The sequence below is a fragment of the Sinocyclocheilus rhinocerous genome, unplaced genomic scaffold (assembly GCF_001515625.1).
Source record: "Sinocyclocheilus rhinocerous isolate Xijiao unplaced genomic scaffold, SAMN03320098_v1.1 scaffold1168, whole genome shotgun sequence".
Classification (NCBI taxonomy): domain Eukaryota; kingdom Metazoa; phylum Chordata; class Actinopteri; order Cypriniformes; family Cyprinidae; genus Sinocyclocheilus; species Sinocyclocheilus rhinocerous.
In genome coordinates this window covers 1,022,913-1,041,350 of record NW_015650373.1, presented here as the reverse complement: position 1 = coordinate 1,041,350, position 18,438 = coordinate 1,022,913, and the positions used below count along the sequence as shown (strand labels likewise).

Sequence of the window (18,438 nt, the reverse complement as noted above, 5' to 3'; positions counted from 1 at the left end):
GCGCTGATGAATCTAATGTTCTGAAGAGTATGTGTGGCAGTCAGTCACCGCACCAGTGTGGATATTTACTGTACTTCGCAATCACAGATTCTAGCCTACGTCTTGGAATATATGACCCAAATAAGATTTTTCACCGTATATTGTCATCTGAACAAGTAGGCTAAGTAAATCCACGTTTGTTCTGACCAGCTGAGGAAAAAAGCATTACAATAAATCGCGCAACCAATGGTGATTTAATTTAAATGAGCTCATATTACATCAAACCTTGCAAATTATTATTATTGTTATACTTTATTCTCAATTGTTAATGTTAACAACATCAGCATTACGTGAATATAGTGTGTATAAGCGAGTGGATTTCAGTTTCTGTACAGTCTAATCTCTAATTGTCATACCATTCGAATTTCATATTAAGAAATTATTTTAACTCAAAAAGCAAATTATGCTCCCTTCGAACTGGTTGTCTTTAAAATACAAATCTTGTGTAATCCCAGGCTATCTGTAATCAGAAGCACATTTAAAACTGGAATATAATATATTAAGAAATTCTTTTAACCCAAAAAGCAAATTATGCTCCCTTCGAACTGGTTTTCTTTAAAATACAAATCTTTGTAATCCCAGGCTATCTGTAATCAGAAGCACATTTAAAACTGGAATATAATTTAATTGCATTCACATGTGTTTCATAAACACATAATACTTTCTGGATTACAATCCGCCATCAAAATGATAAATGTAATTATTCTAGCTGCTGTGAGAAAAGGCTATAAACCATCTGCCACCTGCAGGATCCTCACATGCGATAGCCTACTAGCCGGCCCGGAACAACTTCTTTATGTTTACAGACGTGACGTAATGATGCAGCAGCATGCTCGAATTTCCCGCGAAAACCTACCCCTACCACTCAAATTAGAAAACATTATTATAAGCTAACCGCTGTGAAACTGACTAAAGTAAGGCGATAGTTTTGAACACTGGCTAGTTATGCACTTGCTCAAATATTGATTTCAGATAATTTTAACCAAAAAAAAAAAAGTTACGGACTGCAGCTTTAAGAAAGGGGCCATGAAATAAGCGGAACAAAGTTGATCAGTCACTATCACAAAATAAACCCCTTCAGGATAATACAGGCACCCTCTGTGTAATTTGTACAGGCTTAAAGTGACACTGTGGCGACTTATTTAATAATTGTCTTAAGTTTACTTCTTGTAATGAGGGGTGGTGTATTAAAAAAATTATCCTCGTTTATTCGCTAGAGGGCGTTAAATCCACACAGTTGTCTCGATCTCCGTGATATTTTCATACAGTAAATAACTATGATCTCCCAGAGTTTGTGTGTGTGTGTGTGTGTGTGTGTGTGTGTGAGAGAGAGAGAGAGAGAGAGAGAGAGAGAGAGCGAGTGAGTGAGTGTGCTGTGAAGTCTGCCTGGGGGCAATAAGGGTTTTCACTCTCATTTTCTTATTCTTTTGATCTTTTGTTAATTGTTTACGTGACCTGATTCAGCTACCATTAATTCTGATGCTGTTAGATTTAATTGGAGTGTGTTGAGTGTGTGTGCACATAAACAAGACGGTGAGGGTGAGAGATGAAAAGAGAGAAAACCAACATGAGATTTCAACAGCCAAATCAGCAAATGAATCCCAAGAGAGAGTCACATTCAGCAGCTGTCTTATTCTTTTAAAAAAAGATATACACAAAGAAGGAGGGAGGGAGAGATGGATAGAAAGAAAGAGAGAGCGAGAGAGGGGTGGGCACAATTGGGACAGTTCCCTCCTTCTCAGCAGGGGAGTGTTTGAAAGAAAGGAGTAAATGATAAGAGACGACTGAAGGAGAGAGAGAGAGAGTTCAAAAAGAGTTAAAAGATGCAGAGAGATGAAAAGGGCAAGACAATAACAGAGTGAACAAAACAGAGAACGGAGCAGAAGAAGAGAAATTCAGCTGGCAATATTATAAACACAGAAGCCAGACCAAGAGAGGATTTTGCTGCAACACTGACCTGAGCAGGATTATATTACACTGCACTGCAAACACACACACTCACACACACACACACACACACTTACGCTGAGGTGTGTGATGCTGACATCAGGTAGAAACCATTTGTGTGTGTGATATTTCTGAACAGAGCACACACAGAGAGAGAGTGTGTGTGTGTTTACTCCGTTCTAGAGTCGCATGAGTGTGTGTGTGTGTGTGTGTGTGTGTCAGACAGCCATGAAGAGGATGCTGGCTCTCTTCTGCTTAATTTCACTGGCAGCGCTTCTAACGGATGCATGGAGACCATCACAACCACGACTGCACTTCCAACACTCAGGTGAGGCAACTGACTTTCTATTGACTTTTCTGTTGAGATATTGGCATTTTCAATTTTCTGACCCTTATACAAACCTTTCTGCATTTAATGTTTTAATTCAGACATTACTTTAGTATGTTTATTATGACATTTTCCTCCCACAATGTAAATTATTTCAGGTTGTATTATTTTTATCATTATTATTATTATTAATACAGTTAATACAATTTAAATAATATTAATAATTGTCATTATAAAATAATAATAATTCCTATTATTATAAAGTAATACTATATAATTTTAAATAATTAAGAAGGTCATTCAAAAGATGCACTATGCAGTACCGTGTTACCATAATTAATTTAATTAATGTTCTGTTGGTCTGCATAGTTTATAGTGCAACACTGACAACTGACTTCCATTGACTTCTATTGCTTTTCTATTGAGCTCTTGGTGTGTTTTTTTTTTCAAACCTTTCTGCATTTAACATTTTAATCCAGACATTATTTAGTATGTTTATTAAGCTATTTTCTTCCCACTATGTAGAAGATTTCAGGTTTTACAATCCTTGTGGACCCACAATCTCACAAATATTCAGTCTTTCTTTGCTCCACACACAAACTCTTTCTCTCTTTTAAACCCAATTACCCTAATGCCATCTGTAATCAGCCGTGGTTCGACAGGGGTATATCATGTGTGACATTGTGTAGACTGAAACTGGTTGTGTGTCTCCATGACCTAGAAAACCCTGCACAGATCACAGATACATTCTGTATATCAGCGACCACTGAGAGTGAATGTGAGAGAAGATAGAGAGAGAGAGAGAGAGAGAGAGAGAGAGTGTGTATGTGTATGTTTATGTGTGAAATGTTTTTAGAAAGTTTGTGTGTCTCCATGACCTAGAAAACCCTGCACAGATCACAGCGTTTGTGAATTCTTTGCTTACCACTGAGAGTGAATGTGAGAGAAGATAGAGAGAGAGAGAGAGAGAGAGAGAGAGAGTGTGTATGTGTATGTTTATGTGTGAAATGTTTTTAGAAAGTTTTAGGAGTAATACATATCTTAATGAATCCGTGTGAATGCGTGTGTTGTGTTTATGTGGATCTCTTAATTACCCAATTAGCCTTTCATTCACGCAGACTCCCAAAGGGTAGAGCATAAGTGTGTGTTTGTGTAAGGGAACGGCTGGTGGTTGATTATTATCCAGCTCATTTTGGCTTGATTTCCCTAATGAGATGATAAATGACAGCTCTTAAGTAGCGCACACACACATACTGAGATTTTGCGCCACTGGATAAAATTGAAATCATATATCCAGTAATATGTCCAGCAGTTCTATAAAATGTATTTTCCAGCTGGTCTGTTTTGATTGGTCACTTTGTAGTTGATTGGCCTTTGGGTGTGATTATAACTAACAGCATCAATCAATTAAGCATAAGCTCTGGCAAGTGTGTGTATCTGTGTGCATTTGAGTGCTATAATTATGATGTATACTCATATTCAGCCCAGGTCATAGGTCATGGTTAGTAGGTCTGACTGACGGAGAGTTGAGAAATTCCAGAACACAGCAGTGTGTGTTCGCCCAGTTTATTTTAGCTGTCTGTGTGTTTATGCATGAGCTCTGGGCCTTGTGTTCACAGACTTATAGTCACACCTGTGAACATTTCTACCACACACATATGAACATGCCAACTGGTGGATTGAGCAGTAATAGCCGATAACTCAATTTGCACAGGAAGTGTGTACTGTTTGTTCTTGTCTGCCAGTAGCACTATGGGAAAAAGCTGTGGCCAACACACCCTAACATACTTCCATCCACACTTATTGTATAAGAGGTGTGTGCTTGTGAACAGATTTTTGAATAAAATTTCACAATCCACTTACGATTCACAAGCTCTCGATTTGATGCCCATTTCGATTTAGTTTGAATCAGTTCCATTTGATTCCATATTTCAGTATATTCAGTTATAATGTCCATTTATATTTATTTCAGTTTTGTTTTTAGTAATTTTTGTATACTTCAACTTATTTATTTTAGTTATATGCAAAGGTAACATATCTAATTTTCTTTATTTTAGTTTGTATCTAATATTTCTATTTTATTTTTATTTCAGCTTTATTTAAATGAACGAAAATGATTTTGAATAGTTTTAGTTAACATAACTCTGCAAGACAGTGTTTCAGACTGATTCAAATGAGATCCTCGTAATTATTCATTAAAAGAAAATTCATTAAAAGTTTTTTTTTTGGTAGCTCACATTCACAGATCAGGTAAAATTGTATTTATGACACCTACAGGACAGGAAGCGCTGTACACTATCACGCAGACACTGAAATAGTAATTAATCGTAAAAACTATATATATTATATATATTTTGCGTTGTTGCTATAGGGCGCGCTTGCCCTCGTGTAGATGTATATGTATAATGTTTCTTAGCTGTATCACACGCCATATTTGCACTAATCGTGTAATCCCACATCAGTCTCTCTCATGACTGTGGTAATCTAATGTTCAGATATACACTCACAGCTTGTGTGTGGTTAAATGTACAGCACTAGGCCTGTATGTGGCTAAATATACCCTGGTCATAGATTGATGGATAGAAGGGTCTGTCCCACTTTGTGTTCATAATCATATGTGTGTGTGTGTGTGTGTGTGTAAGAGAGTTGTAGTTGTACTAATTGTGTAAGACCATCAGAATGTCTCACTGTTTGTCTAATTTAGTTTATGGCTAAAAAGGTCATGAGTCAGACTGATTACAGTCTGAGGCTACCAGATTCTAGACCACCTAGTCATGAAAACTCCCTCACTTCCTGTTAAACACACTCGAGACAGGTGGAATACCAGCCTGTAATCCATCTGAGTGATTTTAGCACACACACACACACACCCTTGTTGCCACAGCAACTGCCCCCAAGAAAGGGGGCAATGGTGCCACTAAGTAAGGGCCAGGAATGCATGTGTGAGGTTTCAGGCTATGACAGATTGTGTGCATGTCCCTCGTGACAGCTGAAATTTTTTAGTGTGTGTGGGTGAGTGAGAGAATATTTTAAAGGAGTGATAAACATGCAAATCTATAGAACAACTAACGTGATATGTGTGCATTGGATTTTTGGTGTATTATAATATTATCTGCTGCACTCTCACTGTATTTAATTCATTTCCTATTATTCTCATGGCATGTTTTCAATCTTTTTGTCTGTTCCATTCATCTCACACATTATTTTATCTCTGTCTGTCTCGACTGTTCATATTTTTGAACAGGTTATTCTGCCCAAAGGTGAGTCTGTCTGGTCCACATATGAGTTTATATGAGTTCATTGTGTTAAGGAAAAGTACAGAATACAATGTTACTCTGGTGGACAGCTTTAAATGTATTTAAAGAAATAGTTCATCCACAAAAATAAACATTCTATCATCATTTACTCACCCTCATGTTATTCCAAACCAGTGGCTTGGCTTTCTGTCTTCCATGGAGTACAAAGGAGATGGTTTGAACAATACAAGTTGCTTCTGGAGCTTTGTGAAATACTACATCTGAATGATGCACTATATTCCAAGTCATATGATTGCTTTGTGTAAGAAAGAGATGTTAATTCTCTGATACTCCTCTCCTCCAGTGGGCTTTTAACTAATGGAACTGGATCATTGTGCCATTGAGTTTTCAGTTATTTCCGCTGAATAACAATTTAAAATTCAGTCTGTTCCACAAACAAAGCTATCATATGACTTCAGAAGACTTGGGACATAGATCACAAGTTGTAGACTATTTTATGATATGGTAATTTTTGTAATTTTAGAGTTTAACAGTCTCATATTCTTCAGAAATTCACCCTCTGTTGAATGGAAGAAAGAAACCCTCTTTCACAATTTTTTTCCCTTTCCCATAAAAACAATAAAGCTGAATTGCATTTTCTTTATTGGCCTGTCAGAAATAAAGGATTTGTGATTGAAAGCGGCAATGCTGCATATATGCAGAACTCAGCCGTGAGGGTCTTTACTCATAACAGAAATCTATGAAATAATCTGTTCACATTCTTTCTATCTCTCCCTCTCTTTCTTAGAGCTGATGCGGAGCGGCAGGCTCATATCTCTCTCTGTGCCTGCTGGGGATCTGAACTCTCTGCTGCCGGATGAAGATGGTCGTCGTCTTTACATCGGTATGAAAGACCATCTGCTGTCCACCAGCCTGGATGATATTACACAAACCCCCTGCAAGGTATGTACGCGCCCAAACATGCATGCGGACATATATATTTAACATATTCTTAAATAAGGGACAGTTCACACAAAAAGTACAATTTTGTCATTATATACTGTCTTTTTTATGTGTAACACAAAAGGAGAAGTTTAACAAAATGTTCATGCTGCTCTTCTCCATACAATGAAAGTGAATGGTGACCATGGGCTGTCAAGCTCAGAAAATGTCAAAAATCACCATAAAACCATCATAAACAACTTGTTTTCCACACAAAACTATCATATGGCTTTAAAAGACTTGGAATATATCATATAAATCAAATGAACTGATGTCATAGTACTTTTATGGTATTTTTGGAGCTAGTCAGTCCCTGGTCACCATTCACTTTCATTGTACAGAAGAAAGCAACTTGAGGGTAGTAAATAACAAGAATTTTAAAGAGATAGTTTAGTTCACCCAAACACGCTGTAGTATCAAGCAAGAAAGCTTTTACTAGCAGATTCTTATCTTATGAAATCTGTCCCAGGCTAAAAAACATGTTCCATTCTCATTGAAATTGAAAAACACAGTTTATGTATGATTGGTTTTCAAACAAACATTTGTTGCATGAATTAGGCCCTGTGAGTGTATTTGTGGCTGTTTGTGTGAGTAAGTGTGTGTGTGTGTGTGTGTGTGTGTGAGCCCATCCCTGCTTGTCTACATAACTTAGTGTGTATTCATAATGATTTCATCTGAGTAATGCCAGGGTGGCATCCAACTGTAATTCCTCACATGCTACATGATGAAATCAGCATATGCATCAACATTTAATATGACTAAGAGGAGCTTTTATGCAGACTTGTGCACCAGAAGAGATTCACATCTGTGTGTGTGCTGTATTTCAGATATACTGGCCTGCAAGTCCAGATCAGATCCAGAACTGTATCATGGCTGGAAAAAACCTGCAGGTAAAACACAATTTTATGAAATGCAGCATGTTTAGACAGCTTTTCTTGAAGTGTTTAATCACAAACAAAATCAATTAAATCCTCATTGTGATAGTTTCCTTTTCATGTCACAGATGGACTGTGCAAACTTCTTGCGTGTGTTAGAGCTGTATAACCAAACACATCTTTACGCCTGTGGGACTGGAGCATTCAACCCTCGCTGTGCCTTCATCCCCACCAACCGCTTCCTCAAGGTAAAGGACTACATTTCCCAGCATGCACCTCTCTCACATAAACTCTTCCTGTTGTGTTTGTGTACTTATACGGTGCGTTCCAAACGGGATATATCACTGAAGCAACGATGAAGGGCACTTCGGAGTGAAAACAATCATGGCCTCCATATTGAAGGGTCATTCCAAACCGAAGTGCTCAAAACTGGCCACTTCAAAGGGCTCTTCGGAATTAAGGATTTCGAAGGGTACAACTGATGGACACTTCGGGCTCCCATGATCCTTTGCGCAGATTCTTTGCATGATGACGGCGCCTACATGTGGGCATGTGATGATGACACAGAAGGGCCCTTCAAGGAACAGTTGTTTGGTCCCCTACACCCTTCAACCCTTCGAAGCTCTCACTCCGGAGGGTAAACCCTTTGAAGGGATTAGGGCGTAGGGATGAGCCCTTCCGAATGGAACGCAGGGATAATGTAATATGCTGTGCATCAATCATGTACAATGTGTGTCTCAGGTGATAGAATAGGAAATGTCAGATTATACAATTTTATGAGGATTATATTACTAATAAATAAATTGCTAATAAATTTAAATAAAATGTTAATTTATTAAAATAAAAAAAATTAAAATAAAAAAATTGTTACATATCCACACCGGAAAAAAATATATATTTAATTAAAATTTAAAAATTAGATTTTTAATAAAAGTTAAAAAAAAGTTTCATACAGAATAAAAATACATCCTTAAAGGATTATTGTGTATAGGCAAAAATTAATAATTTGAACTGTAAATAATGTAATGGGAATTTCAGGCTGAGGAACAAATGCTGCAGTATGAAGACACTGAATCAGGGAAGGGAAAATGTCCTTACGACCCTCACCAGAGAACAGCTACCGCCATCATAGGTAAGACAGCATGTTTATAGTTTGTGTGTAATTTATCTGTTTGTGTGAGAACATGCCAGTGTAACTCTAATTCTGATCTAAATCTCTGTGCATGTTTGTTCAGATGGAGAGCTGTACGCTGGCATCTCATCTGACTTTCTAAGTCATGATACCGCTTTTATTCGGAGTCTGGGGGAGCGACATGTGATTCGCACTGAACAATACGACTCCACATGGCTGCAAGGTGGTACATGTGCATGTACAACCACACATACTCCTGAGCTAGCTCTAACACTTACACTCACACTTACAAAAATACACACGCCAGGTTGTTGACAGCAATTAAGGATGCACTGTGCTCTATCAGTTAAACACAAGAAAATGCAACCATATTGTTTACACAATAACAGATGTATGTGTTAGTTAACCGTATTTTTGTCTCTCGCGCTCTCTCCAGGCACTGAATTTGTACATGTTGCAGAGATGTCAGAGAGTGATAATGAGGAGGATGATAAGGTCTATGTGTTCTTCACTGAGCGCTCCCAGGAGGCTGAGGGGGCTGCTGGGAAGGTCCTCTATTCTAGAGTCGCCCGCGTCTGCAAGGTATTTAATAGTGTGTTCCTACGTGCTTAACTGCACTTGTGTGGCTCCTGTGCCTGTATGCCCACCTCTGTGAGTCTGATAGGATGTGCTGGGTGATATGCCTCTGACTGTGGATTTCTGTAATTTTCATATAAAATAATAATATAATTATTATTTACTTGTTAGATCGAGATCTAAACAGAAATAAAATAAATATTATTTTAATAAAATATACTTAATTTTTATTACAATAAAAAATTATGTACAAATCTAAATAGAAATAAAAAATAGATACTATTTTGGAGATCCAAACATAAATAAAATATTTTTTTAATTGAAATTTCTGTCTGGTTGGATTTCTGTCCTTTTGATATTGCTAAATTATTATTAATAAACTTTAAAAAAAGTATTCCTTGTCACTGTCGCCTTTTGGCTTGCTTAGCTGGGGACACTTAATATTTGGCAATATTGTCGACTTGATTGCACAGATAATATTGAAAGAAAACTGAACTGAGCTGGACGATTACATCACTGAATCAACGATGAACAGCAGAATTGAATTTTGTTTGTTTTACTGAAACACTATTTTCTTGTTTAACACTGTAAAGCTGCTTTGGCACAATCTGTTTTGTATGAAGCGCTATATAAATAAAGGTGACTTGACTTGACTTGACTTGACTTGACGGTATCAGATGGTAATGCCTTGGTAATTTTATGTATGTCATAGAAAATAATGATTATCATATCCATGTACCAGGGCATTTACATCTACATCAAAGAACATGTCTAAAAATCATGCTATTAGCATGGTATATATCCCCCCCAAAAAAGTGATATTAGTATGGTACAGTACATGTTGAAAAATATGGTATTAACAGAGTACATGTGCAAAAATCCATGGTGTGTGTGTGTGTGTGTATATATATATATATATATTATATTTTTTAGAATATAATTTATACTGTTGATTCTGTGTGTGTGTGTGTGTGTGTGTCATATGCCCAAACTTCCCTGATTTATGGAACAAAGTTTATCAGTAGACTCACATACACACACACACACACACACACACACCACACACAGACTCAGACAGAAACCAGTTTCTTATCAATCAGTCTGTGTAAACAAAGTCCTCGCATAGAATAAACAATTCTTAAATCCTCATTCTGACCGAAGTTTTACTGTAGTTGTAGTCTCATACTCATATATTATATCTGTAAGATATACACATTACAGAGCATACATATTGAAATGTTCATCTCAGTTATCAGTGACGACTTCACTGAAGATAGCATGTCCCCTAAACGATTCCACCCAAATACGATATAAAACACAGCCAGCAATAATCTGAAATCAAGAATGGCTTCCATATCTTACTGCAACTTTATCAAATCTGCAAGCGGCTCTGAACAGAACTATTCATTGTCCAGCGGCATGGCAATGGCATGGCAATCTTTAAACAGCTGAGTTTACATAACTTGTTTAACTCAGTGCATGTCCAGTTATTTTCAAGTGTTAGAGACTTGTGAAATGTGTTTATTTCTTGGCCTACCAAAGTATTTAGAACATGCAAAATAGCTTTGTTTTGATTTCTTAATACTTTCATGTTTACTTGTGCCGTAGAAATGTTCTGATGATTCTATAATGTAAACATGCTCTAATGCTAATATGCATCTCATCTTAGCTGTACTTTTGCCCTATGGTGGTAATTGTCTTTGTCTTGTTTACATTGTGCTCCATGGCCCCTAAACCACTACATCTCCCATAATCTCCACCTGCATCAGGGACCCTCATGTTGCCATAGTTATGATGGGCCAGACCACACTGCAGTCAGTGAATATTAGTCAGGAATAGCGAGTTTATAGATTGTATAAAGAAACATGCGTAAACTGATGATACGAGTTGAGAACTGCCAGGTTGCTGGAAGAGTAGAATTAGAATGATGTGAATTCTGTTCTTGTGAAATATGGAACAGATGAAGCTTACGTCTTTAAAGAAAAAATTGACTGGCGTGTGTTTTGGTATGCAAGATTGAAAGTACTCCAGAATGCGTCATGGTCTGGTGTAAATAAGTTTAGATAATGTCTGTGTTTGTGTGTGTGGAGGTGATGCTGCCAGTTTCTGTGGCTCTGATTTTGAAGCTGAGCTGAATTCGTGTTGTGTCTGGTCTGATATTTACATACATCTCTATGACTCTAAAAAGTTTAATGTTTAACACCTATTGAGTACTTTAGGAAATAATTTCTTATGGTTATATACATTTTATTGCCCGCCTAGAAGTTTTGTCACAAATTGAACTAATTTTCTTGAGTTCACCCTGAATGTTTTACATTTGAACCTCATGATGATAAATGTATCTTAAAATGAGTGTGCCAGTGCATATGCCATTTGTCTTGGTGGTCTGCTGAATGTTTTGAAGGCCACCAGTATCTGTGTGTGTGTATATTTTCACATCTACGGTGGCACCCCCATCCTGTTTCCACATAATCTACTGGCTAACTCGGGATGAGGATAAGGGAGGAGAGCAGAGAGCAGGAGAGTCGGAGGTTAGGAGGGATAAGGACGGATAGGGGCAGGATAGAGAAGTGTCAACAAGTGCAGGGCAGACAAAACTATCTGTCCTCAAAGAGAACAAAAGCTTTTGTTGGATGAGGGGGGGGAGTAAAACAATCTGAAAGAGAGGGAGGAGGGGTGGGACAGAAATGAGGGATAGTAATGGGATCGAGAGGGAAAGAGGGAGTGTGGATGCTTAATTAAAGGGATTCTGTTGGTTTGTGTGTAGAATAGGAGGGGAAAACAGAGCGTCTGTGTTTATATGTGCGGTTGTAGTCCAGAGCGGTGTGTAATAAAGGTTTCAACCATTTTACAGCTCTGATCTAGTTTATGTTCTCAGTTTTTAATAGTTTGTGAGAGTCAGTAAATCTATCTCATGTTTCAAAGGCGTGTCTGCGGTAGCATGAATGTTTAACACTGTGGTTTCCAACTGGCGGGATGTGCCCCATATCTTTTATTGTCGCCAAGGGCTGTGAGTTTGATCAAACTCCACTGTATTTTTGATTGGGGTCGCTAAGATATTTTAATGTTTTTAAAGAAAGTCTCCTATGCTCACCAAAGCTGCATTTATTTGATCGAAAATACAGTACAAAATCTTTCAGAAATCATTCTAATATGCTGTTTTGGTGCCCAAGTAACATTCCTTACTTGTGCTGTTTCATATTTTTTCGAAACTGACACTTTTTCAGTATTCTTTTATAAATAGAAAGTTAAAAAGAACCGTGTTTATATGAAACAGAATTGTTTTGTAAAAATGTAAAATTCTTTACTGTCACTTTAGATCAATTTAATGTGTCCTTGCTAAATATATAAATTATGACCTAAACCTATGAAGTTAATGGTAATTTACATGTTACATTTTTGTTTACTTTTATAGTTTAAAAAATGTTGTATTGTTTTGGGCCGTCACTTATTGTCCAATGTAAAATTTGGGTCCTGAAGCAAAACCAGTTGAGAACCACCATCTTAACGTGTGTGTTTGAGTTGATAAGGCGTTTGATTATATCTGACATGGCTGGAATGCAGAAATGAACTAGACTACCTCCGATGGCACAAGTTCTTTGTGAAGATATAGGTGTGTGTGTGTGTGTGTGTTTAAACAGTAGTGAAACCACAAAAATGCTGTGTTACACACGTTTTTTTTTTAATGAGAAAGAGAGTGTGACCAGGAAAATATTCTTTTCATGATACAGCCTTGAGATGAAACCAGAGACCATACATACATCTTTTTCATTAGCATTGACTAAAGTGCATACAAAGCATGTTTAATATTCTAAACCTGTTTTCTGTTTTTCTGTAGAGGATATTTTTATTCAGCGTGGAAAGGAAAAAAAGAACCCCCTCATCTATGGGCTCTTCACCACTACCAGGTGAGTCTTACACACTGACCTGGTATCAATTTTTAAACATTTGACTGTAATAAATCACATTTGGAGACTTAAGTCATAGCTGAAATAAGAGCAGACATTAAAAAGGAAATTTCTATCATCATTTACTCAGCTTCAAGTCATTCCAAACTCATATGACTTTCTTTGCAAAAAACACAAGAAGGTATGTTTAGTAGAATGTTGTTGCTGCTCTTCTTCATAAAAAACAAAAAACAAAACAAACAAACAAAAAACTAAATGGTGGCTACTGGCTAGGGATTGTCAAGCTCCAAAAGTGACGAAAATCACCATCAAATTTGTCTATATATCTTATGTGCTATATTCCAGGTCTTCTAAAGCTATTTACAAAAGATCTGAGAAAAAGACAAGAAATTCAAGCTGTTATATGTTCAAAACAGCTTTTTGAAAGAAATTAATTGTATTGATGTTATTCAGCAAGGATAAAAAATGACAGCTAATCAGCATATTAGAATGATTTCTAGTAATGGTAAAGAGTAATAAATTCAGCTTTGATATATAGTAATAAATTGTGTATGTGTGTGTGTGTTTATTTTTAATTGTAAATTGTAAAAAAAATTACAATATGGCTGTTTTATTTTATTTTTTATTAAATAAATGCAGGCTTGGTGACTTTTAAATGGTAGTCTATATTCAAATATGAATCTTCAAAGCTTTTTGTTGTCATGATGCTGATTTAATTGGGTCACATGTTACTTGTAACAAATCATGAGTCACTAAATTTGAATATGCAAATTGTAAATATATATGATTTTCAGTAAATAACACAACAACTCACATTTCACACAACAACTTACATTTCTGCACACAGAGCTATTGTAGGCTTCAGAAGTCAAGTTTACTACTGTAATGGTAGTGTTTTTTGATGCTGTTTTGTCGTTTTTGAAGCTTGATGGCCCCTGGTCACTCTTCACTTTAATTGTATTGAAAAGAGCAATGTGCACATCATGACAACCCTGTGTGTGCGTATGTGGTTAAGGGTGTGGATAAAATTGCAGTATTACTGAGTCATACTTTCCAGCTGGTCTAAGATGACATTAATAATGCACCCATGATGTTTAAAACACATTAGAAGTTGAACCAATTTTACATCAGCCATCTCAAATAGCATATGCCTTCCTCTTTGTTTGTGAAAATGTGTATGTGTCTGCCTAAGGCTTTGGGGAATGTTGCATAGGGTGGAGTGCACAATGAAGAATGGATTTAGAAAAAGCTGTATGGAAAGAGTGACAGTGTTATTGCTCTCTGCTAAGCTGTTCCACTGAGTCTCTCGACTCGTAAAGACTGTAGCTTTCAAGGCAGACCCAAATTCAATTCAATTCAGATCAGATGACATTTTAACCCTTGCTGAGGAGTCCGTGGCTTGCTGCCGACTAGCTTCACACTTGAACTGAAGTGCCACTTTCATTGTGCCACCAGAGCTTGGTTTAATTTGGAATTAAGTCTGGCCAAAAACATGTAGGGGAACTGAATAAGATTAATTCTGTTGATGTGATACATTGTGATTGAATGCTATTCATTGCTAGTTGATGCTGTCTGCTTATATCTCTCAATCAATTAATAATTCATGTTTCTATTTTTATGTGTGTTTGTTTCCTCTCTCAACAGCAATGTCTTGAATGGATCCGCTGTGTGCGTTTACAGAATGCAAGACATTATTAGAGCTTTTAAAGGAAATTTCCTTCATAGGGAGGGTCAACAGTACAAGTGGATGGAGTATACAGGCAAAGTTCCCTATCCCAGACCCGGCACAGTGAGTGTTCAAATACAATTAGGCATTACAGCATTATAATGTACAGTATAAAAACGTTATTCTAAAATCATGTACAGTAAATTATTATTTTTGGACCATAATACTGAACTTCCTGTCAAACTTCAGTGTCCCAGCAGCACATATGGAGGGTTCAAATCAACAAGGGAATATCCTGATGATGTCATCTTCTTTAGCCGCAAACATCCTTTAATGCAGGAAGTGGTAAATCCATTTGGGGGTCATCCTTTGCTCATCAGAGTGGGCGTGCCTTATAAACTGACCCGCCTCCTTGTGGACAGAGTGGAGGCGGTGGATGGACAATATGACGTGCTGTTCATTGGCACAGGTGTGTGTTTGTGGTGAATACTGAAGTAAACTGTAGGTTTGTTGAATTTTTGATGGAAATTATGTGACGTCCATTTAGTTTAAATACTGTGTGTATTTTATGTGTGTATTCAGATTCTGGCCTGGTTCTGAAAGTGATTCACCTCCCTAAAGCCAACGGACAGAATCAGGAGATCACTCTGGAACGGCTGCAGGTTTTTAAGGTAAAACTTCTGCAGCTTAACATTCCAGATTCATTGGGATGACCTTTTGAACTTGAAACATTAACTGCTAATCTTCTGTCACTCAACAGAACAAGTCACCAATCACTGCCATGACGCTGTCCAAGAAAAAGGTACCATGTTTATCAGTGGAAGCACACATACATACATACAAACATACATGAATATACATGTAAGATACACCGACACACTTTTATAAACCTTCCCATCTTGTCGCCATGGCAACGCGAGAGGGTGGAATATATTTTAAATGAAACTGTGATTTTTTTTTTTTTTACACATTTTTTCCATGAAACACTCACTGAAACCTGAAGAACTGAGATGGAAAGAGCTCTGTAACACTGGAGCTGTGATGTGTGGAATGTGATTTAGATCTTTGTGTTTCTGGCCCAGCTTTCCTGCTTACTGGGAAAAAAAAGCAATAAACAGGATCACAGCCCATATCAGTGTGTGTGTGTGTGTGTGTTTTGTCTCCAGCAGTGGCTGTTTGCTGGATCAGCAGAGGGTGTGGTTCAATTGGGTCTGTTCCACTGCGATTTGTACGGCCAAGCCTGCGCTGAATGCTGTCTTGCTAGAGACCCATACTGCACCTGGGATGGCCACTCTTGCAGCCCTTACATGCCAACTGCACGCAGGTGACACACATCTCACACTTGTATGGGCAGCTTGTTTGATAGAATCCATTTCATCAACAGTTTCCAGTACACTGAAACCGAACCGCGTTGGTATTTGGTATATCTGAAATAAATCTGATTTGAAACATTCCTCCCTATTTGCAGAAGAAACATTCGTCATGTTAATGATGACGGCAACCCGCTGAACCAGTGTGTCAGACAGGGAGGTAAGACACACAGACAACCAGACATTTACAATTGCTAAACATCCTGCTTTGGAACAGCACTGTTATTTTTGTGTTTATTTATATGTGTTTTTACGATATCATTCATTGCTCATTAAATCTGGGTGGAAACTTATTAAAGGTTGAATAAACTTTTACCATTTGTGCCTTTAGAAAAACACTTACAATTAAAGTAATTAAATCTTAAAAGCGCCGTGCCCATGGTGTGAAATTCCATGTTTATGTGCACAATGAATTAAATAAAAAATGTGAATAATGATAATAATAATTAGAAATAATAATAATAAATAATAATAATAAATAAATATTTTAGTAATAATATTATAATTAACAAAAATAATAAAATATTACTATTATGTGTGAAATGTTATGTGTGCACATAGACCAACAATCAAAAAAATGCAATAATAATAATATGTGAGAAATGCCAACAATTAATTAAAACTGTAGTAATAATAATAATAATAATAAAATATTACTATTATGTGTGAAATGTTATGTGTGCACATAGACCAACAATCAAAAAAATGCAATAATAATAATATGTGAGAAATGCCAACAATTAATTAAAACTGTAGTAATAATAATAATAATAATAAAATATTACTATTATGTGTGAAATGTTATGTGTGCACATAGACCAACAATCAAAAAATGCAATAATAATAATAATAATAATATGTGAGAAATGCCAACAATTAATTAAAACTGTAATAATAATAATAATAATAATAATAAAATATTACTATTATGTGAGAAATGCCATGTTCATGTGCACATAGGCCAGCAATTAATTTGAACTGTAGTAATGATAATAATAGTAACGATAGTAGTAGTAGTAGTAATGATAATATTTGTTATTATTATTTGTTATAGTTGTTAACATTACTATAAAATTATTAATTTAAAATTTAATTGAAATTCTTTCATTTAAATTCTTTATTCATTTAATTTTTCTTATTCTATTCATTGTTATTCAGCTGGTCTTCAGGTGGAGGCAGAGGAGAAGACATTAGTTGTTGCCATGGGTAACAGCACCTACCTGGAGTGCCTACCCAAATCTCACCATGCCACAGTCACCTGGTTTAAAGACATAGGCGAGAACAGCCTGGAGCAACATAAGGTACATGCACACTCATGCCTGCACACTCAAAACATTATCAAATATTGAGATGTCTCTAAATTTGAACCTTCTGTCTTTCAGGTCACATCTGGGGAGCAGCTGGTTGTCATTGACAGGGGCATCCTCATTCCCCGGGCTGAGCTCAATCACGGCGGCGTTTATCACTGTCAGCTAGAAGAACATGGATTCCGCTGGACAGCCGTTACTATTCGTTTAATTGTGTGGAGCCCCACATTTGTCTCCGCCCAGCCATGGTACCAGGATGTGATGGCATTGATCAACCACGGCAAACTGGAGCGACACTGCAAAGAACTCAGTCAGCATCACAACAACGAGGAATCAGGGAATCACAAGCATAACAAACAGGACAGAAAGAGAGCAGACCGGCACAGGCACAGAGGAGGGGGAGAGAAGGAGAAAGGAAGGGGGCGGAAGAACCGGAGCAGAATGCAGAGTTCAGCACAGAGGCTGCCAAGGAGCACATAGAACAAATCGCAGGTGTTTACAAAGCTGCTCAAAACAAAAGAATACAACAAAACATGCAATATACAGTATATTCACAGTACATTCAAGTATGCATGGCATCATGTTAACAGACATTTGGTTTGTTTCAAATCCTAATGAGCTGCCTGTATGCGGCAGCATTGTCAAGCAACAAGCTCAAAAATACATGCAAGATGAGGGGATGAGAAGAGAAAAATTTTGATCAACTTATATTTCTTTCAATTCATTCAAATAATTATATCAATATAGATTGTTCAAAAGTTTGGGCTCAGCAAGATTTTTTTTAATACATTTGTGACCCTGGACCACAAAACCAGTCTTAAGTCGCTGGGGTATATTTGTTGCAATAGCCAAAAATACATTGTATGGGTCAAAATGATTGATTTTTCTTTTATGCCAAAAATCATTAGGATATTAAGTAAAGATCATGTTCCATGAAGATATTTTGTAAATTTCCTAACGTAAATATATCAAAACTTAATTTTTGATTAGTAAAATGCGTTGCTAAGGACTTCATTTGGATAACTTTAAAGGCGATTTTCTCAGTATTTTGA

General features: G+C 36.8%; 1 protein-coding gene across 1 annotated transcript; it reads left to right on the top strand.

The window, feature by feature from the left end:
* Window positions 1-2,193: 2,193 nt before the first annotated feature.
* Window positions 2,194-18,054, top strand: LOC107711919 (semaphorin-3ab-like). Its single transcript, XM_016517008.1, has 16 exons — window positions 2,194-2,314; window positions 6,359-6,513; window positions 7,380-7,442; window positions 7,556-7,675; window positions 8,466-8,559; window positions 8,663-8,782; window positions 8,996-9,141; window positions 12,982-13,043; window positions 14,688-14,832; window positions 14,959-15,178; window positions 15,292-15,380; window positions 15,470-15,511; window positions 15,876-16,033; window positions 16,178-16,239; window positions 17,238-17,380; window positions 17,462-18,054. The coding sequence occupies exons 1-16, from the start codon at window positions 2,215-2,217 to the stop codon at window positions 17,864-17,866; spliced, it is 2,124 nt and encodes a 707-aa protein (XP_016372494.1). The 5' UTR covers window positions 2,194-2,214; the 3' UTR covers window positions 17,867-18,054.
* The last annotated feature ends 384 nt before the right edge of the window (window positions 18,055-18,438 follow it).